Below are 21,988 nucleotides of genomic sequence, written 5' to 3' on the forward strand. Positions count from 1 at the left end.
CCTCCTTCCTTCCTTCCTTCCTTCCTTCCTTCCTTCCTTCCTTCCTTCCTTCCTTCCTTCCTTCCTTCCTTCCTTCCTTCCTTCCTTCCTTCGTCCCACCGTCCCTCCCTTCTTTCCTCCCTCCCTCCCTCCCTCCCTCCCTCCCTCCCTCCCTCCCTCCCTCCCTCCCTCCCTCCCTCCCTCCCTTCCTTCCTTCCTTCCTTCCTTCCTTCCTTCCTTCCTTCCTTCCTTCCTTCCTTCCTTCCTTCCTTCCTTCCTTCCTTCCTTCCTTCCTTCCTTCTGTCCCATATGGTCCTCCAAGCCAGGAGCGATTTCTGAGTGCATAGCCAGGAGTAACCCTTGAGCATCACTGGGTGTGGCTGAAAAACAAAAAACAAAACAAAACAAGACAAAATAAAAAAATCAAGAGGATCTGAAAGTAGAAGTAAGAAAGTTTCAAACTAAAATAATAGTGCTAAAAAACTTGGTAGATGAAATGAAAATTTCACTGAAAAAACCCATCCAACAGAGTAACAGTGGCTGAAGACAGAATCAGTGATCTGGAAGATAAGATGCATAACAACTCCATATAACTGAAGAGATTGGAAATAAACCCTAGAGCAATGACCAGACAATGGAAAAAATACCCAACGAAAGTGAACAGACAAAAATAGAAGTCTTCAATAAACTCAACAGAAAAAAAAAAAAACTTAAAAATCACTGAAGTCTCAGTGACACAGGAAGAAAACCTCCATAAAGCATCAACAATCAAGAACATCATTGCATAGAAACACCCAGAGCGAAGGAGTGCATGCAAACAAAATCCTACATGCTCAATGAATACCAGCCAAAAAAAATTCAGAGAAAAGCATCCCAAGACACATTCTACTCACAATGACAAACCCCATAGATAGAAATAGAATATTGAAAGCATAAAGATCAAAAAGGGAAATTACATTCAAAGGAGCATCCCGAAGATTTACCTCAGACTTATCACAAGAAATCCTCAAGATCTGAAGGCAAAATTAAATGAAATTAATGCACCATCAAGAGTACTACATTCAAGACTTACATTCAAGTTTGAAGGAAGAATACACAGCTTCACAGATAAATGACAGGTTAGAAACTACACAAACTCAAAACCAATCTTAAAGGATGAACTGAAATATCTACTTTCAAATAAGGCAGACTACAAGACCACCAAATTCTTACTAAAAGATGACATTAAGCACCATAGCAATCATCTTTATCAATGTCAATGAACTAAATGCACCAGTTAATAGTCACAGAGTAGCAAAATAGATCAATAAGCTGAATCCAACATTTTGCTGCCTACAAGAAACACATCTGAACAGTCAAAACAAAAACAGACTCAAACTTGTTGGAGGACAATCATTCAAGCAAACAATTCCCTTCAAAAGGCTGGAGTGGCCATACTAATTTCAGATGGCACAGATTTTAGACTTTAAAAGTTATAAGGGACAGAGATGGACATTTCTTAATAATAAAGGATTATATACAATAGAAATAAATTACACTTTTAAACATATACACACCTGGGGCCGGAGAGATAGCATGGAGGTAAAGCGTTTGCCTTTCATGCAGGAGGTCATCGGTTCGAATCCCGGCGTCCCATATGGTCCCCTGTGCCTGCCAGGAGCAATTTCTGAGCCTGGAGCCTGGAATAACCCCTGAGCACTGCCGGGTGCGACCCAAAAACCAAAAAAAAAAAAAAAAAAAAAAAAAAACAAAACCATATACACACCCAGTACAACTGCTGACAAACTTGAAGGAAGATATCAATAACAACACAATAATAGTGGGAGATTTCAACACTGCCTGGTCAACCAAGCTGAAACCTAACAAGAATATACTAGCACTGAAAGGAGTAATGAAAAAAATTGGCTTACTAGAAAAAATTATATAGGGCTCTCCAACCCCCAGAACTGGATACATATTCTTCTCCCATACACATAGATCATTCTCCAAAATAGTCCACATTCTAGCCCATAAAACATACCCACATGAAATAAAGATGATACAAATTGTACATACTACCTTCTCAGATAATAATGCACTGAAATTAGAAGTGAATAACAAGCAGACACAGAGGAAAGTTATTTTCTTTCTTTTTCTTTCTTTCTTTCTTTCTTTCTTTCTTTCTTTCTTTCTTTCTTTCTTTCTTTCTTTCTTTCTTTCTTTCTTTCTTTCTTTCTTTCTTTCTTTCTTTCTTTCTTTCTTTCTTTCTTTCTTTCTTTCTTTCTTTCTTTCTTTCTTTCTTTCTTTCTTTCTTTCTCTCTCCTTTCTTTCTTTCTTTCTTTCTTTCTTTCTTTCTTTCTTTCTTTCTTTCTTTCTTTCTTTCTTTCTTTCTTTCTTTCTTTCTTTCTTTCTTTCTTTCTTTCTTTCTTTCTTTCCTTTCTTTCTTTCTTTCTTTCTTTCTTTCTTTCTTTCTTTCTTTCTTTCTCTCTCCTTTCTTTCTTTCTTTCTTTCTTTCTTTCTTTCTTTCTTTCTTTCCTTTCTTTCTTTCTCTTTCTTTCTTTCTTTCTTTCTTTCTTTCTTTCTTTCTTTCTTTCTTTCTTTCTTTCTTTCTTCTCTTTCTTTCTTTCTTCTCTTTCTTTCTTTCTTTCTTCTTTCTTTCTTTCTTTCTTTCTTTCTTTCTTTCTTTCTTTCTTTCTTTCTTTCTTTCTTTCTTTCTTTCTTTCTTTCTTTCTTTCTTTCTTTCTTTCTTTCTTTCTTTCTTTCTTTCTTTCTTTCTTTCTTTCTTCCTTTCTTTCTTTCTTCCTTTCTTCCTTCCTTTCTTCCTTCCTTCCTTCCTTCCTTCCTTCCTTCCTTCCTTCCTTCCTTCCTTCCTTCCTTCCTTCCTTCCTTCCTTCCTTCCTTCCTTCCTTCCTTCCTTCCTTCCTTCCTTCCTTCCTTCCTTCCTTCCTTCCTTCCTTCCTTCCTTCCTTCCTTCCTTTTCTTTGTTTCCTTTGTTTCCTTTCTTTCTTGTTTTTGAACCACACCTATTGTTGCTCAGGACTTACTCCTGGATCTGCAGTCAAGAATGACTCCTGTTGGTGCTTGCTGGATTGTATGTATGGAATACCTAGGACTAAAAACCCTAGGTTTTCCCAGGGCAAGGCAAGTACTTCTTGTACTATGTCTCCAGGCCTGTCTTTCTTCTTCTATTTTTTTTTAATTTAGGCACCATGACTTACAATGTTGCTAATAATAGTTTCAAGTACGTAATGCTCTAACACCACATCCGCAAACTAGTGTCAGCATCACTCCACAACTGACCCTAAGCTCCATTCTATTCAGTACTCTACCTTCTTATCAATTGTTTTTTATGGGGGAGGAGGTTGGGGTTGACTGTTAGTAGGGCTTTTAACTAAAATACTGCACAGTAACAGTCAAATAGTGTTACCAGACAGTGTTCTCCCCTATCAACAGTGCTCAGGCCTTACTCCTGGCTCTGTTTTTATCATCCCTGGCATCAAACATGGATGGGCCACATACAAGGCAGAGTGTGATATCTTTCTGTCTCCTAACAATTTTGAATTCTCACAGTCCTTTGAAAAGAAAAAGAAAACATAATTAAAAATATTCTTTCATAATCATAATGCCATCTATTTTGACTTCTCATGTTAAATAAATGTCCTTAAATGGGGGAGTGAAAAAGGCACCTTTTTCTCTTTTCATCTCTCAGCTCCTTTGTCCAGTGTAAGATAACCGGAGTTAGATTCTCTTTTTGTGTTAGACTTCATGTTTGAAGCACAAACCTACAAAATATGAATAGCTGAAGTTATAGCACAGTGGGTAGGATGTTTGCCTTGCATGTGGCTGACTTAGGTTCAATCCCTGGCATCCTTTATGGCCCCCTAAGTCTGCCAGGAGTAACCCCTGAATGCATCTGAGTTTGGCCCCAAAACCTCAAAAAAACAAACAAACAAACACCTAAAAACCTCCAAAACATGGCTGGGACTGATGATCTATGGCAACATAATCTATATAAAGGAGACCATGGAAATACATGCTGTAACATATGCTGAGATTACAGACATTACAGACATAGTATTTTTCTACATTTCCATGTACATGCATATTAGCTTAAGTTAACCTCAAATTTTAAGTTGGTTCTTTTTAAGGATTAGAGTCAAAGGAGCACAGTAAAAATGGTGTTAGAGTGGCAATTGTTGTTTGCATAGGCACACCAAAATATGAGGGACATGGAAAGGAATAACCTTGGCCTAAATACAAAGAGACCCAACTCCTGAAGTTTCCTGGCACAAGACCAACTCTAGGCTCCAGGCAAGCTAGATCGTCCAATCCAAGACATTGCCTGTAGTTCCAACACACTTTAATTTTTCACACAGTATCTGTTGTTGGTATCATGTTTATGTATTAAAGATCCTGGAATCTGCATATCCTACATTGAAGTCAGGATGTGGAGCGTCCTCTCCTTCACCTCACAATCAACGGGCAATGCAGGGAGCCCTGTCCTGTAAGGAGGTCGTTGTTGTTGTTAAGTCTTCTCAGCGTTAAGGGAAGTCTCTTGGGAAACATTTTTATAGCATGTTTCACAAGAAGTTGTACCTCTAGTAAGATTTCTAGAGACAGTGCATCATCTAATGATTTCAATTTTGGTAGATGCTATAACATGGATCAATTTTGAAAGAAGTCAAAAATAGAAGGCCAGTAGGCGACTCTACATATTGGAGGTACCCAGAAAGTACAGGGATAGAAATAGATTGGGGTTTACTGGGGACCACAAAGAAGGTGGAAGTGCTGTTCCTACTCACTTGGGAATATGAGGCCTCCTGAAGACTCCTGGGACAGGACATGTCCCTGTGGCATGTGGATTATTTGAAGACAAGATTAACAGAGACCCCGGTCGATAACAAGAAACTTCTATCTCCCTCTCAAAGAATAAAAATGTGTAGACTTATTTAGAATTAGTAATTTTACCAGAAATAGTCTTTCTGTTGGAGAAATACATTGATGGGCCTGGCAAACATCTACTTAAGGAACATCTGGTCCTTGTCATGTGTTGCCCCATCCTTTTACGGGAACTCTGCTTTGCTCTCCTTGGATATACAAGCTCTTCCTACCCTAGTCTGCTGACTTTGAAGTCTGTATTCATGTAGATTCTCCCATGGATTTAATGTTCTTTTCCCATGTGAATGTGTCTGGTGTGAATCCGATGACATAATCTAGTTTTAGAAGGCTCCAGAAGGGCAATAGGAAATTTTCTCTCCATGTTTACAATGGGTATGCAAATCACTTTGGGGTGATGCCTAAGTATGGAGACATCCTGCATACTTAGGGATATTTGTACCATCGTGTAGATGTACTTTACACCATTGTATTGCATACTTAAAAATGACTACAATAGTAAACAATGTTATATATATACTTTGCCATACTAACAGTGGTGTGACCTTAGGCAGTCCTATATATTTTTTCTCTGCCTGAGCTTTCTTTTTCTGAAAATTAGACTGCTTTTCTAAAAAAAAAATTAAGTGTCATTTTATCTAACATAGATTTATCCCATGACACAAACAAGCTTTACTTACATAGCTACACCCATAGGTGATTTCTTAACAGTAAAGAACACATATATGAAATGGCATCCCTCTTGTTAAGAACCCAGGGACCCACACTATTCATATCAAATAACAATGTTAATAAGTAGTTTAGAATTATTAAGCGCTAACTCTATACCATGGACTTAAAAGCTTTACACATCAATCTATTTACTACTCACAAGAAATATATATATTTTTGGGTTTTGGGTCACACCCGGTGGCGCCCAGGGGTTACTCCTGGCTCTATGCTCAGAAATTGCTCCTGGCAGGCACAGGGGACCATTTGGGATGCCGGGATTCGAACCACTGTCCTTCTACATGAAAGGCAAATGCCTTACCTCCATGCTTTCTCTTTCGGCCCCTTCACAAGAAACATTTAAGTTAGGTATTATTGAAATCTTCCTCATTCAGATAAAGAAACTGATGAGCAGGAAGTTTAATAACTTGCTAAAAGTCGTCTCTACTCAGGAAGTCTAATTGCAAACCTCTAAATTTTCACTTAGCCTAACTATGTTAAAAATAAGCAATTGAACAGTTTTCAATCATGGGGACTTTTGTCCTTTGGGGGATATCTGCCACGCTTGGAGAATTAGTACTTATTTTTATTTCTTTGGGTTACACTGCCCAATAAAAGCAAGGAAAGTTCCGTATCTTTTGTACTATTTATCTTGCCCCATCCCTGGGAGAAGTTTTGGTTGTTATCAACTCACAACTGACATCTAATGGGGAAAAGCCAACAAAATGCATAGGAAGGAATGGATGGTAGGAAAGATTTATTCGACTCCAAAACTCTTGACAAGAGATAACCTGACCTGAACATAACCATTCTTTATTGGACAGGGCATAATTGGTTTCTGAAAGCTTTGAATTGGTTCTGAGTTTATCTGTAAAAAGATTGCTCAACCATAAAATTCTACTTACAGGTTTGTAGGATATTTTCATTGATCTATCTAGCATGTAGATAAAAATGTGGTTGGCTTACCTCATCTCTCATGCTGTTCTGAAATGCCAACTATTTGCTGTCAGGGTCAATGTCAGTGATATCAAGGTTGAGCTTGTTCAGAATGAGCAGGACAGAGATTTCATATCATGCACATTCTCTTGTGGTAGACATACTTCCAAAAGCCAGATTCAAAAATTATCAACAAATCTAGACTCTTTCACTTACTAGGGTATATGTATCATCCAATGTGGTGAGAATCACTTAGCTAACATTACTGAATTGACATCACATGCTTAGTTTGGCAAATTGCCTTTTATTTAATTATCTTGGATTATGGACACCTAATATGTTAGAATGTTCATTTATTCAAAATGGGGTTCCACTTTCTCAATAATTATAAAAATGTAGAACCTGTGGCCGGAGCAATAGCATAGTGGTAGGACATTGCCTTGCATGCAGCCAATCCAGGACAGAAGGTGATCTGAATCTCGGCATCCATATGGTCCCCTAAGCCAGGAGCAATTTCTGAGTGCAGAGCCAAGAGTAACCCCTGAGTATCACTGGGTGTGGCCTAAAAACAAAAAACACAAAAAAATGTAGAACCTGCCCATTGGAGATTTTCTAGGTTTTAGAGGTTTTGTAGGACATTGTGACACCATTTGCGCCATTTTCATAATATTCATGCCAAGTAGATATGTTTTACTCATACTGACCATATATTATGACTGTTGTTTCCTAGTGCCTTAAATGAAGGCAATTTCTTTACCTTTTATGAGGTCAGTTTAGGATGAGATGTTCTAGGGAAAGTTTTCCCATTAAACCTGATACAATTCACAACATTTGGATTCTTTTTTTTTTTTTTTTTTGGTTTTTGGGCCACACCCGGCGCTGCTCAGGGGTTACTCCTGGCTGTCTGCTCAGAAATAGCTCCTGGCAGGCACGGGGGACCATATGGGACACCGGGATTCCAACCAACCACCTTTGGTCCTGGATCGGCTGCTTGCAAGGCAAACGCCGCTGTGCTATCTCTCCGGGCCCAACATTTGGATTCTTATTAAACTGAAATAGTTTGACTTTGGTTGTTGGATGTTGGATTCCCCCCCCCCCTTTTTGTGTGTGTGTGTGTGGTTTTTGGGTCACACCTGTCAGTGCTCAGGGGTTATTCCTGGCTCCAGGCTCAGAAATTGCTCCTGGCAGGCACAGGGGATTCGAACCGATGATCTCCTGTATGAAAGGCAAACGCCTTACCTTTATGCTATCTCTCTGGCCCCGGATTTCCCCTCTTTTAAGCTGTTTCCTGATTTTCTACGTTAGAGTTGTATTTATTTTTACACAGGTCCTCGTAATCAGAAAGTGAGATAGAAGTGTACATGTAGGAAATTTGTAACTTGCATGGATAATAATAATATTATTTATTATCATGAAGAAATAAAGGAATCTTTTTGTTTGTTTTTGGGCCATAACTAGTAGAGGTCAGAGTTGATTCCTGGGTCTGTGCTGGCAGGGCTCGGGAACCACCTGTGGTACTGGGTATCTAAGCTGTGTGGGCCACATTCTAGGCTAGTGCCCTACCTGTTGTACTATTACTCTGACCCCAAGGGAATTTGGAAAAAATATATTTCATTTTTTGGGGGGAACTTGCATTTGGATCACCCTCTTTAGTGTTTGAAGACCTTCTTTTGTGGTGTTGGGTTAATTGCATGCAAGTGCTTTACACTCTGCACTATATCTTTCAAGCTGGTAGATGAATTTTAAATCACCATTTCTCTGGAGACATATAATAAGGAAGTCAGGGTTTTGTACACATTGGTTTTTATGGTGGTCTACAAAGGTGTTAATAGTACAGTTGTTTTGGGCACTCAGTGTTCCAACACCAATCCCACCACCAGAAAGACAGTCCTTCCATCACTGTCCTTGGTGTTGCAAGTCAGCCCCTGAAGAGGTTGACTGATGGAGGGATGGAGGATGAGGTCTTTCCCCTCCAGCTCGAAGCACGCATCTGCCACCCTGTCCAGCCGGCGGTTCTGAGGTGAAACGGCGGGTAAACAGCTCACAGACAGTCAGGCTTGTGGAAATATTAGCTTTATTTGGTGGACAAGACTGAAGTCCAAAGACTCAGCATAAGTTCCAGCCAAAAGCCTTCACCTTCCACAGACCCTTGTTTTTATCCCCCAGAATCAGGTACCACCCAATGGTGGGATCAGATACCACCCAATGGTGGAAGCAGAATCAGGTACTACCCTAGGGTGGGGGCAGAATGCCAGGTCACATCCTAGGGTAGGGCACAATCACCGATCAGGGTAGGGTCAGTAACATAATAATCCCCTAAAATATTTACATACACAACATTTGGTATCACACCCACTCCCCAAGCCTGATTCTTGGCAGGCACAAAACCATTATAATGTTTGTTACAATAAAGTGGCTAATGGAATTATTAAAAAATACTTCAGTAAAAGAAGTATTTTTGAAAATCATTATATCTCACAATGGGGGTCAGTAAGTCATTATCTTAGGGTTTATTAAGTGTGTTGCTAGTTAAGCCTTATTGTTTATTGAGCATAGTGGACTTCTACGCTACTTTCCCATCTAATTTGGTATGTTTCTACTATGCTGTCAGATTGTGGAATTTGGAGGTATCCTGTAGCTGAGTGGGGGTACATGGCAGAATGATCCATAAACTCTAGGATCTTAAGAACCTGGTCAATGAGTTTAAATGGCAACTGCTGTGGGATATGGGTGTGATTGTTGGTGCTGCCCACCCCCAGTCCAAGAAGACTCCAGAGTTTTCCATCTAAAAACTGTTGGTGCAAATTATTTCAATCCCCTTCTCTAGCCACAGTAATGTGTCAAATAGATGTTTAGATATAGAATTCCTTTCAAGAAACAGTATTATTTTTCTTTCCTGGAGGGGTTCATTAGATCCTTGTCATAAGTTCTGTATCCTGCCAAACTGATAAAGCAGTATTAGGTTTAAAGCTAAGACAAACTTTAAAGTTCATATAAACTCTTGAACCCTAAAACCTCTGACAGATTGTAAGTTTATATCTTAAGAGCGTATCAGCATATTTTGAGCCTCTGAAATTCTTCTAGGTTTATACATAACAATCTGACGTCCTTCACATAGTAACAAAGTAATCTTTAGAGTCTGCTTCTTTTTCATTTCTTGTTTATGGGACCACATTTGTCAGTGCTTAGAACTTACCCTGGCTCTGATTCAGAGGTTATTCCTTGTAGGCTTAGAGTGATGGGGCTTGAATCTGGGTGGACCATATGGCAAGGCAAATACCCTACCCTTTGTGCTATCTCTTCTGGGCCTAGAGTCTAATTTTTAATTTTTCTTATCCTATTATCTTATCTTTATAGATCATTCAAATACAGATAAATGTCAAGGAAAAATAGACACTAGGGCAGAGAACTTTAAACCCATATGACTATCACTTCCTTTTTATTTTATTTTATTTATTTATTTTTTGGCTTTTGGGCCATATCTGGTAGTGCTCTGGTTACTCCTGGCTCTACAATAAGAAATCACTCCTGGCAGGCTTGGGGGACTATATGGGATGCCGGGGATCAAACCAGGGTCTGTCCCAGGTTGGCTGCATGCAAAACAAATGCCCTTCCCCTGTGCTATCACTCTAGCCCCTCATCTCCCTATTAGAAGAAAAATTACTCAGCTCCCTCCAATCCTTCTTTAAACAAATGTTAAATCCTTCTTTGGGGAATACAGAACTTGATGGAGTTTTTTTAAGACACGCCTTATAGAAAGAATTTAGTTTATGGTGTGGAGAGGGGAGAGGAGGGAGAGAGATTCCAAAAAAAGAATAGCATAAGGAAAAAGATGTAAGGGGAAAAGGAAGCTGATCAGATGGCTATTCAGAGGAAAGGCAAATAATTTCCAGAGGCTCAAATAACATGCACAGGTCTTGGGAGGTGAAAATGACTGATGGGTGATGAATATCAAAGGCTGGTGTAGCTAAGTGGATTGAAGGGGGAAGCAGAGTGAAGCTGAATTTATAAGTCAACAATGCTTGGCTATACTTATACAGTTGCCCAATCTTCCACTCTTGTAGGTATCGCACAACGATGCTTTGTAGGTACATCTATAATTTATACTCATTTATATACTCAATAGTCATTCAGTAAAAAGGAGTTAGGTCTGATAATGTGCCTGGGATTGTCTGACCAACTGAAAATCTTTGAAGGTAAAACTGGGCTTTCTCTGTGCTTTAAGTGGAATGTATCTCCTCCCTTGGTCCATAGGCTAAAACCAAACCCCAGTATGGTGATCTTTGAAGGTGGGGTCTTTTAGAAAGTGACTAGTTTGGGTAGGTGGGTACCTTGTGAGTGGGATTCACACCTTGTACAGGGGCTTCTGTGCCCTTCCACTCCGCAAGGGCACACCAACATCAGGCTGGCAGGCTGGGGACTTTAAAATGCACTGGGACTGCCATCAGCCCTCAGGACTAAAAGGGATGATAACCTGTTATATACAAGTCACCAGATGTTAATATTCTGTTCACTGCAGCCCCAGCCAAGACAGGCTGATCAAGAAGCACTTCTGTCTCTGGACCATGCCATTATCTTCTGCCCTGCATTTCCAGTTGGTACTGACAGCTTCCTAGGACATGGAAAGAATATTTTCTCCCTTTCTTCGAATCTCTTTCCCTATCTTCTTCCTCTCTCATCTGAGTCTAGATGCAAACAAAATCTTCCACTGGCTGTGCAAGTCTGGTGAATCCTGACTAACATAAGCAGTAAATTAATGGATAACAAGATAGGTTATGTGATTGTGTAGGTCACAGCAAGGGTGTTTATGTTTTAGATGAGATTCTTTATGTTAAATTATGAAAAATACAGGTTCTTATATATATATATATATATATATATATATATATATATATATTTGTGTGTATGTGTGGGGAGAAAAATGTGCCCCAGGCAGTGTTGGAGTAGGGGGAGTAGTGAAGTGAGGAGTGGGATAATACTGGGGATCAAGCCCAGGCCCTTATGTTCTACAATTTAGCCATTGCCCAGTCTCCACTGGATGTTGTATTTTAGAGAAACATTCTGGCTGTTCTATTGGGAGTTGCATAAAAGTAAAGGAGTTGGTGAGGTTGGGTGGAAAAAAAAGTAGAGGGTATTAAAAGCACATTGTTTCACTTTACAAGAACCCTACAGAGACATCCAGTTTAGACATCTGGATCAACCTCCAAGTAACTATATGAATTTTAGAATATGTATCAAGTCTCTTTGGACTTTAGCTGACTCTCCATAAGTGGGGAGAGATATCCATAAGTGGGGAGACCATATAGAACTATCCAAGGAAGTAAATGTATCGTCTACCCTGGGTCAGGAGGCCCTCAGTCATTGTTTTTCTCCACAGTAAAATCCTGGCCGTACCTGTTACCTGTTAATTCACTGGCCACAATGGTGCTGAAGATGTAGTAAGGGCCAAGCCAATTCTGATTTCTGGTTCCCCTTTCCTTCCAATTCCCACCTCCACTAAAGAGCAGATTTCTGACTATTGGAAACAGTGGCAGGCATCCGTACTTCTGTTTTGTGTTTGTTTGGGGGCCACACTGAGTAGTGCTTGGTGCTTACTTAGGCTCTGTGCTCAGGATCACTCCTGGAGGGTGGAAAATTTGCAGGAGCAAAGCAAGCTCCTACCCACTGTACTATTAGTCTGACCTGGATAGTACTTCTGATAGCAAGCATTGGATATTCTCAGTAAGAATAGGAGAGGCATGAACTCTCCCACAGTTGGGAAGTAGATAATTCCAGAAACAGAGGGATATTTCAGGGTCAGTTTATGGAGGACAGGTCCCCACATTATCAGGATTTCCAATCCCCACAAGAGACAATCATCTGGACTGAAACTGGAATAACACTGAGAGAAAAGAGCATAGCTCTTCTCTGGGAAGATACCCATATTTGATAGGGGTCTATAATTAAAAGATGAGATGGTAGAGGGTATAGCACAGGTCTTGCAGGTGGCTGATCTGAGGTCACTTATCATATGGTCCCCTGATATCACTGGGCACAACTCTGGAGACTTACAAGTATGAGGTGGACTGGAGGATGCCAGCACTTCATGGCCCAAGGAGAACCACATACTCTTCACTTAGTTTGTACCTGGCACCATCTTGGAAAAGAGTTTTCTTTATAGAAACCCAACAGGTTTACTTATTCTCCATTTATAGGTCTGATATTCCAGAAACATCTCACTGAGCCTTACTCACAATCAAAGTATTCTCAGACACTAATGTATACATGCATACATACACATTTGCAGTTAGGGATGGGGCTCAATGGGGCACATGACTTGCCTAAATGAGGTCCTAAGTCAGATCCCCAGCACCTAGGTTTAAGCCTTGCTGGTTGCCAGCCCCCACCCTCTCCTGCCAACACAATGAAAACATCATTAAAAAAAAACATATTTTTGACTGCTTAAAATATTTCCCCCAATTTGAATGTCAAGTCATGGTCTGCTCAAGACAAACAGGTGGAAACATACAGAGCTTAGCTTTCTTCCATTTATTATTGTTATCAATTATGGGGGTGGTCTTTCAAGCCTTTGCTTCAAATCCCAGCAATTCTATCATACTTGCACCATATATCCATCTCCAGTTTCCTTGTGCTGGACTGTGATGTATCCCCAAAAAGTAGAGGGGAAAGCCAGAGGTGGGATATTTGAGTGCTGTTTTTAAATATCACATGTATTTCATTGTGAAATGTCAGCAGTCCTTTATTACATTTAGGCAGCATAAAGCTTACATTCTATATGGACTATAAAAGGAAAGGCATATTATAAAAATGTTTAAGTGTAATTAAAAAAATTAGAAACTGACGGGCCAGGCGGTGGCACTAGAGGTAAGGTGCCTGCCTTGCCTACGCTAGCCTTGGATGGACAGCGGTTTGACCCCCCGGTTTCTCATATGGTCCCCCAAGCCAGGAGCGACTTCTGAGCGCATAGCCAGGAGTAACCCCTGAGCATCACCGGGTGTGGCCCAAAAACAAAACAAACAAACAAACAAACAAAATTAGAAACTGGCCTAGTAAAAAAATTAGAAACTGGCCTAGTACAAAATTTAAAAAGCTTAAAAATTATTAAAAACCATTATTGTCCATTTTATCCTCCATTTCCATAAGGTCAATCCCCAAAGAATTGCTCTTCTAGTTTTCAATTAAAGAACAAATAATATATATAAGAACTGCCTGAGTCCCAAAAGATGATACTGGAGAAAAAGAAGGATAATTAAGAAAAGCAAATGTGAAAAACCAAACATAAAATTTCTTATTAATTTAAATCAATTTAAATTTGGTAGATTAGTTTAAAAAAAAAAGAAGTAAAGTCAAGCACTTATTATTCTTTTGGTTTATATCCAATCACTGCATCAAACCTAACATCGAGCTTTCTTTTCATAATTGCCAGGAAATGCTCAGGAAGAAGCCTAGAAGAAAAAGACATAAAAGCAATTAAGACAATTAAAAATTAATATTAAATTAGTATTACTATTAATAACATGCACATGTGGGCTCATGAAGGACACCAGGCTTTGAACTCATGATCATGTTCACAAGGCTAAAAGGCAGATGTTTTCAATTGTGTGCTATTCATCCGGGCAATAAAATAGCTTTAAAGAAAAACAACAACAACAACAACATTGATATCTGGGGCTAGATTGATAGTACAGCATGTAGATTGTAGAGCATTTACCTTGCATGCGGCTTATCTGAGTTCAATCCCTGGCATCCATATGGTCACCTGAACACTGACAGGAGTAATTCCTGAGTGCAGAACCAGGATTAACCCATATGGTTTGCTGGGTGTGACTCCCAAACTAAACCAAATCAAACCAAACCAAACCAAACCAAACCAAATCAAACTAAAACCCAAAAGATTGATATATACCATGCATTAAGACTACACTCATTTGTTTTAGTAAAGCAAAAATAGTTACTTAAAGAAAGTTAAAAAATAGGGGTCGGTGAGGTGGTGCTAGAGGTAAGGTGTCTGCCTTGCAAGCGCTAGCCAAGGAAGGACTGCGGTTCAATTTCTTGGCATCCCATATGCCCCCCCCCAAGCCAAGGGCAATTTCTGAGCACTTAGCCAGGAGTAACTAACCCCTGAGCATCAAACGGGTGTGGCCCCAAAAACAAAAACAAAAACAAAAAAACAAAAAACAAAGAAGAAAGTTAAAAAAGTTAGAAGTAAAGAAGAGAGAGAGAGAGAGAGAGAGAGAGAGAGAGAGAGAGAGAGAGAGAGAGAGAGAGAGAGAGAGAGAGAGAGATGTGTTCAAGATGGGAGATGAGCTTGGAACATGAAGTACATTCATATGTTGGAGTGATAATACAGCAGGTAAATAGGGCATTTTCTTTAACTGCAGCCAACACAAATTCTATTCCTAGCATCCCATATGATCCTCCAAGCACTGCCAGGAATAATTCCTGAGTACAGAGCCAGGAGTAATCTCTGAGCATTACTCGGTGTGACCCCAAAACAACAGCAACATGAAGTCCTTATATATTCTTCTTAAACAAGATTAAGAACTTTAACTTATAGTCATTTCTAAATATTTTCTTTTCTTTTCTCTTTTTTTTAAATTATGCAGTCGAGTTTCCCACATTTGGGAAAATCGCAGGGGTCAGCACACCCGGAGTGCAATGGGTGAGCCTTGCCCTGGGAAAACCACCTTTGTGATCATGGTATCTCCCCTGCAAGGTAAGTATTCTAAATATTTTCTCAGTAAATCCAAGAGGAAGGAGGTTTATAGAGATATACCCTAGAAATCCAAAAGCATAAAACAAAAATCCCTTTGCATTCCTATGTTCATTGCAGTGCTATTTACAATAGCCAGAATCTGGAAACAACCTAGGTGCTCAACAACAGATGAGTGGCTAAAGAAACTGTGGTATGGGGCCGGGCGGTGGCGCTGGAGGTAAGGTGCCTGCCTTGCCTGCGCTAGCCTAGGACGGACCGCGGTTCGATCCCCCGGCATCCCATATGGTCCCCCAAGCCAGGAGCGACTTCTGAGTGCATAGCCAGGAGTAACCCCTGAGCGTCAAATGGGTGTGGCCCAAAAAACCAAAAAAAAAAAAAGAAAAAAAAAAAGAAACTGTGGTATGTGCTTTTTCAGCAGCACATACACTAAAATTGGAATGATACAGAGAAGATTTGCATGGCCCCTACGCCAAGATGACATGTAAATTCATAAAGTGTTCCATATTTTTTAGAAACAAAAAAAAGAAACTGTGGTACATATACACAATGGAATACTATGCAGCTATGAGGAAAAATGAAGTAATAAAATTTGCCTATCCATGGATGCACATGCAGACTATCATGCTGAGTGTAATGAGTCAGAGGAAGAAGGATAGACATAGAATAATCTTACTCATCTGTGGGATATAATAAAAATAAGACAGTATGGTAATAATATCCAGAGACAATAGAGATGAGGACCAGAAGGAACAGACCATGATATGAAGCTTACCACAAAGAGCAGTGAGTGCAGTTGGAGGACTAACTGCATTGATAACTACCATGACAATGATGGTGGATAGTGAGAGAGAGCAGTAAAATGCCTGTTCCAAAGACAGGCGGAGGGGCCAGAGAGATAGCACAGTGGTAAGCGTTTGCCTTGCATGCAGAAGGTTCAAATCCCGGTGTCCCATATGGTCCCCCGAGCCTGCAGGTGGCAATTTCTGAGCATAGAGCCAGGAGTAGTCCCTGAGCGCTGCTGGGTGTGATCCAAAAACAAAAACAAAAACAAAACAAAACAAAGACAGGTGGAGGATGGGAATGGGGGACACTGATGGCGGGAAGGTTACACCAGTAAAGGGTAGAATACATTCGATGGGGGCCGGGCGGTGGCGCTGGAGGTAAGGTACCTGCGCTAGCCTAGGACGGACCGCGGTTCGATCCCCCGGCGTCCCATATGGTCCCCCAAGAAGCCAGGAGCAACTTCTGAGCGCATAGCCAGGAGTAACCCCTGAGCGTCACAGGATGTGGCCCAAAACCCAAAAACCAAAAAAAAAAAAAAAAAAAGAATACATTCGATGACTGAAACCCAATTATGAACATTTCTGTAACCACAGTGCTTAAATAAATTATTGAAGGAAAAAAGAGAAAGAAAATTAACTGTCTCTAGAGGAGGAGTGATCTGAAATAGTTACCTTTTTATTGTTGTTGTTTTGTTTCTGGGCCATACCCGGCGATGTTCAAGATGGCTCTGCACTAAGGAATTACTCCTGATGGTGTTTGAGGGATGCTGGGGATAGAACCCAGGCTGGCCACATGCAAGGCAAGAGACCTACCTGAAGTACTATTTCTCTGACCTTGAAATATTTGTCTTTTTGAAAGAAAATGCTTTTTTTTTCAATATTTTCTATCCAACATTTCCCCAAAGCTCTAAGGAGAAGAAGTGTATAGAACTAAACAGTTGAGATCCTAAGGACTTAAATAAGGAAGGGAAGAGAGAGAAAGAAAAAAAAAAAGGAAGGAAGCAAGGAAGGAATGAAGAAGAGAAGGGAGAAAGAGAAAAAAGAAGAAAGAAGAAATACGACTCTAAAATGGTTGTGAAAACATCTTAACTTCATACCATACAATCCAAACTTTCACTCAAATTTCTACTAAGGGACTGGGGAAACACAATTATGAAAAAAAATGCAGATCACATATCTGGTGTTGAACACAATGTTCATGGAACATAAATTTCTCCCATGCAAACAAAAAAAGATGTGCTTTTATTTATTTTATTTTATTTATTTATTTTTGTTTTTTGTTTTTGGGCCACACCCGGCGGTGCTCAGGGGTTACTCCTGGCTGTCTGCTCAGAAATAGCTCTGGCAGGCACGGGGGACCATATGGGACACTGGGATTCGAACTAACCACCTTTGGTCCTGGATTGGCTGCTTGCAAGGCAAACACCACTGTGCTATCTCTCCGGGCCCAAAAGATGTGCTTTTAAAAGCTATTATTCTTCTTTATCTAATTTCATTAATTGTACTTTAAACAAATGTCTGGTTTTATATATGAGTAAAATCCATAAAACAGATAAACCTCCAGTATGCTGCCAAATCCATCACTTACCTTTCAAATTTTGTTAAAATATCTAATGAAGATGGAACAAAGATCATTTTCTTGTCTGTCAGTATCCCATCCATGAGCTTGCTGACTACTTCCTCAGGTTCTAAGACGGGGCCTAAACTAAAATCAGAAGAAATCTTCAAAAACAGAATGTTTCACGTAGGCTTTAGCATTAGATTTTTTGTCATACTACTAGAGGAACCATGACAAAATGGGCAAGTAGCAATCAGCACATTCCAGGTGTTCAGAAACCTTAAAAATTCCTCCTCCTCCTCCTCCTCCTCCTCCTCCTCATCATCATCATCATCATCATCATCATCACAACCACCATTTACTTAGTGCTTAACATGGACTTCATTATATTTGGCTTTTGGGTCACACCCAGCAGCACTCAGGGATTACTCCTGACTTTGTGCTCAGAAATTGCTCCTGGCAGGCTCGGGGGACCATATGGGATGCCAGGAATTGAAACTGGTTCATCTGGGTTGACTGTGTGCAAGGCAAACGCCCTACCCCTGTGCTATCTCTCTGGCCCCAACCTGGATTTCATTTTATACTAAGCTTTCCACACAGATTATCACAATGAAAATTGACAAATTCCCAGTGAAATAGAATAATTTTTATCTTGGGGCCGGTGAGGTGGCGGTAGAGGTAAGGTGTCTGCCTTGCAAGCGCCAGCCAAGGAAGGACCGCAGTTCGATCCCCCGGCGTCCCATATGGTCCCCCCAAGCCAGGGGCGATTTCTGAGTGCTTAGCCAGGAGTCACCCCTGAGCATTAAATGGGTATGGCCCCAAAAACCAAAAAAAAAAAAAAGAATAATTTTTATCTTGCAAATCGAAAGTATACAAGTAACCTGGAATCAAAAAATAATTTAGATGGTAGCCAAAAAAAATATTCATTTAGAAATCTTTAGAAGTCTTGGAAAAGAAATCAGTGTCATTATAGAAGTTCGATTATAGACTAAAACCAGTGAAAATTTTTCTAAAATGTCAGAGAAATTAAAATATAAAATATAGTAAACCTGTCAATAGTTCATTGATCTCTAACTGATGCTTACATTAATTAGTGATGTGTGTCTGCATCTATGTGTGCATACCAATCTGAAGTTTACTCCTGAGCCTTGCAGATAAGTGACACAATACAAAGGAAGTTGACATGATTCTGTTGAACAAATACAGTATATTAGGGAACTGGAAGGAAGATTACTCTATGAAAAATTGAGCACGAGAAAAGGCTGCCTGAGGGAGACTGGGTCTTAAAGTACACTGAGAGCATCTTTTTCCTCAGTGTAACTCAGCCATTTACTGGTCTTGCATTCACTCTGGACACTGAAGCAAGAGATGGAATAACAACGTCCATGGTCTAGAGCTTAATGAAGGCACAAAAATCCAAGGCCATTGAAGCTTGCAGGAGAGTAACTGGCCTATTGTCTAGGGAGGTGATGGCCTTCTGGGAAGATGGATGCAGAAACTAAAGACATTTGTCATGAAAGGGTTCAGAGAAAAAAGAACTTGGATGCAGGTTGTCCCTGACTTCACTATTTCCATACTCCCCAAATGTTCCCAACACCTGGTCATCAGCACAGCACAGATCACATCCTCATGTGACCTTTCGACTTACCAATCAAAGCACTGGGTGAATTTTTCCTTAGTTCAAAAACCTGGTTTACAGAGAATATTTAGTCTTTCACTAAAGGCTTGGGCCTCCAACAGATGAATTTTATGGAAATTTAATGGATGTTTAAGATCAAGATTTTTAAAAGACACAAAAAGCGCAGTTTCTAGAAAAAAAAATACTTTTGGGGGGGAGCTAAGGCAAAATGTTAGTATACAAGAATATTTCCCCTGACGTTTTAAAGGTAAGTAAAATTGCAAATCCTGTTAAATGAGTGTTCATGATGGATTTGGTAGAAATAATTAAAAAATGATGGGGCTGGAGTGATAACACAGCAGGTAGGGTGTTTGCTATACAATAGTCAACATACCTTTGATTCTTGTCACCCTATATACTACCCAATCCTGCCAGGAATGATCCCTATATAGAGAGCCAGGAGCAAGTCCTGAGTACCACTGGATGTGGATTCCCAAAACAAAACAAAACAAAACAAAACAAAAGATAAGAATGTTCATCTGTGTAGAGAACTTGTATACAGGAATGTTTATTCACATGGCTACATATTCTCTGTGTCCCTCCACCAGTTTTTCTCAAGCTACAGAAACAAGTGGGAAATGAACTAATGAGCCCGAAGAATTTCAAATCAATTCTGGAGGAAAAACCATAGGAAGACAGGGTACAGTTGGTCCATTTCTGCACCAACTTACCTAGAAGAAGGGTTTTTGATGAACCCAGTGTTGATGAAGTTAGGGCAGAGACATGAAGTTTTGACTCCAGGCCTTTTTAGGGCTTCCAATTCTTCAGTCAGAGATTTATGGAATCCGACAGCAGCAAATTTGCTGGAACTGGAAGTAAGCACAAGTCTTAGTGTTTCTTAGGGATGCCTCTGAAGCTACTGAATACAGATGCATTTTCCTGGGTTAATGTTGGAGGCCCTTTAACTAGAGAGCAAAATGGAGTCCCTGATGCCTGAGAAGACAAAAAGTCTGTGTACGTGACAGGTTACTGGTGGTGCTTCTCCCATGAACCTAAAAAGAAAAAGCTGACCATAAAAAAAAGCTTTTACCAGAGGTAATTGGATAAAGAACAAACATGCTATGTAAAGGCTACAAGTTGAGATTAGATCTGTAGCATTGTTAACAGAACAGAGCATCCCAGGACCACTTATAGTTAATGTATAACAGGTTCACTTATAGTAGAGGTATAGTAAAAGTAGGGACACTGCTAGTAAATGTATAACTCACTAATAATCCCCCTGAAAATATGTGATGTATGGGAATGTTATGATGGAAAAGTACTGAACCACCCCTTCCCCTCTTTTGTCTGAAAACGTTCTCATGCTTGCTATAAAAACTAGCCCCCTTTTCAATAAACTGGGACTCTTGATCGGATTTCGTCTTGAGTTCATCAATTTTCCCAGCCCTCTTATTTTCCAGGTCGGAATTCTCTTCGTGACTCACGAATAACTTCATGACCCTCATCCACCCTGCGGGCCGGGGTCCCCGGGGGTTGCAGGTTAAGATTGAGGGGGTGGGGGACGTTGGTGCTGTTGGGTGGCACATGGAACTCAAAAACTTCAGAGTCCAGCTCAGTTCTCCTGAATCGGAAACCACATTCTAGAAGATTTTCAGAAAAATCTGTGCACAGACGCATTCACATTTAAATTCTCAATACAGAACGCACACTGTGCCCAGTCACCATATATGAGGATGAGAAGTGAAGAGCTTGGTAGGGGGGTTAGAGTGATAGTACAGCAGGCAAGGTCTTGCCTTGCATGCAGTTGTCCCAGGTTTGATCCCCAGCACCCCATGTGAGCCTGCAGCACCACCAAGAGTGATTCTGAGTACAGTCAGGAGTCATACTTGAGTATCACTGGATATGGCTCATAAACAAACAAAAGAATCCCAAATTGATAGGATGGTTTGTCTTTGTTCAATTCATGATTTGGCAAGAACATACTCATGGAAGTCATGGGAATTTTTGCTTGCTTCAAGAAGATCCCATAATTTTCAGGCCAGAAACCTGTGTACCTGGAAACTTTTTCTTAGGTGTCTCTGCACAGATTAGTCATGAAGCGGTGAAGTTGGACCTCTGGCATGGCATCATCTGTGGGGTGTGAATATGGCTCCTGAAGAGTGCCCCAGAATTTTCCAACAGCAGACAGATGTTCCCATGAAATTTTGTGGCTTGGCTTGTGTGTCTTGTGAGTGTATTGAGTCTGTGGACCAATGAGCTGACGTGGTGGCAGTTGTAGGATGTGGGTATCTCAAATAACTAATTTACAATCATGAAAGTTACTGATAAGGGAAGACATGGCAAAGAATTGAAGCTCAGTCAGTACTTGTGGTGAAATTACTGAACATATTGGAGAGGAGCCTCTTAACCTTTGCTCAGGAGACATGGGGCCCCTCTGCTGATTCTCAGCCAGCCACTTCTCAAATATAGACTCTCCAGAGAGATGGCTCAAAGGTAGAGCTCATGCCATTCAAGCCAACATCCAAAGTCTGATCCAGTCATAGCACAGCCACTAAGTACTGACTGATGTGACCTCTAAGTATTTCTAGTGGTAGCCCCCAGATTCCTTGAAGTGGGGGTGTGTAGTCCCCTGCCCCTACCCCCAACCTGAAGCCCTAACAGAGAGCCAGGCTATGTAAGCTCACAGGTCTATTTCTATAGACCCTGAGATCCCTAGATCTATAGAAATACCTCTAAATTCCTTAATATTGACAGCCAAGTAGGAGCACACCAAATTAGACAGTAGCATAGAAGCCAACTATGTTAAATAAACAAAA

The 21,988-nt window shown here is 40.3% G+C and overlaps 1 protein-coding gene, 1 non-coding gene and 1 pseudogene across 2 annotated transcripts in view; 1 reads left to right on the plus strand and 2 right to left on the minus strand.

Moving 5' to 3' along the window:
• Nucleotides 1-13,588: 13,588 nt before the first annotated feature.
• Nucleotides 13,589-21,988, minus strand: part of HSD17B11 (hydroxysteroid 17-beta dehydrogenase 11) — a 24,173-nt gene continuing 15,773 nt past the window's right edge. Inside the window, exons 5-7 of the mRNA XM_049789774.1 lie at nt 19,904-20,041; nt 17,585-17,701; nt 13,589-13,943 (exon numbers count right to left, since the gene is read on the minus strand). Of these exons, the coding sequence (XP_049645731.1) occupies nt 13,856-13,943; nt 17,585-17,701; nt 19,904-20,041 (343 nt within the window). The 3' untranslated portion in view covers nt 13,589-13,855. The remainder of the gene's footprint in view (nt 13,944-17,584; nt 17,702-19,903; nt 20,042-21,988) is intronic.
• On the minus strand, nt 15,092-15,222 carry LOC126032722 (uncharacterized; annotated as a pseudogene).
• LOC126033075 (U6 spliceosomal RNA) lies at nt 15,618-15,723 on the plus strand. Its single transcript, XR_007504231.1, has one exon. It is a non-coding gene; the product is annotated as a U6 spliceosomal RNA (small nuclear RNA).

Source organism: Suncus etruscus, chromosome 16 (assembly GCF_024139225.1).
Source record: "Suncus etruscus isolate mSunEtr1 chromosome 16, mSunEtr1.pri.cur, whole genome shotgun sequence".
NCBI classification, from domain to species: domain Eukaryota; kingdom Metazoa; phylum Chordata; class Mammalia; order Eulipotyphla; family Soricidae; genus Suncus; species Suncus etruscus.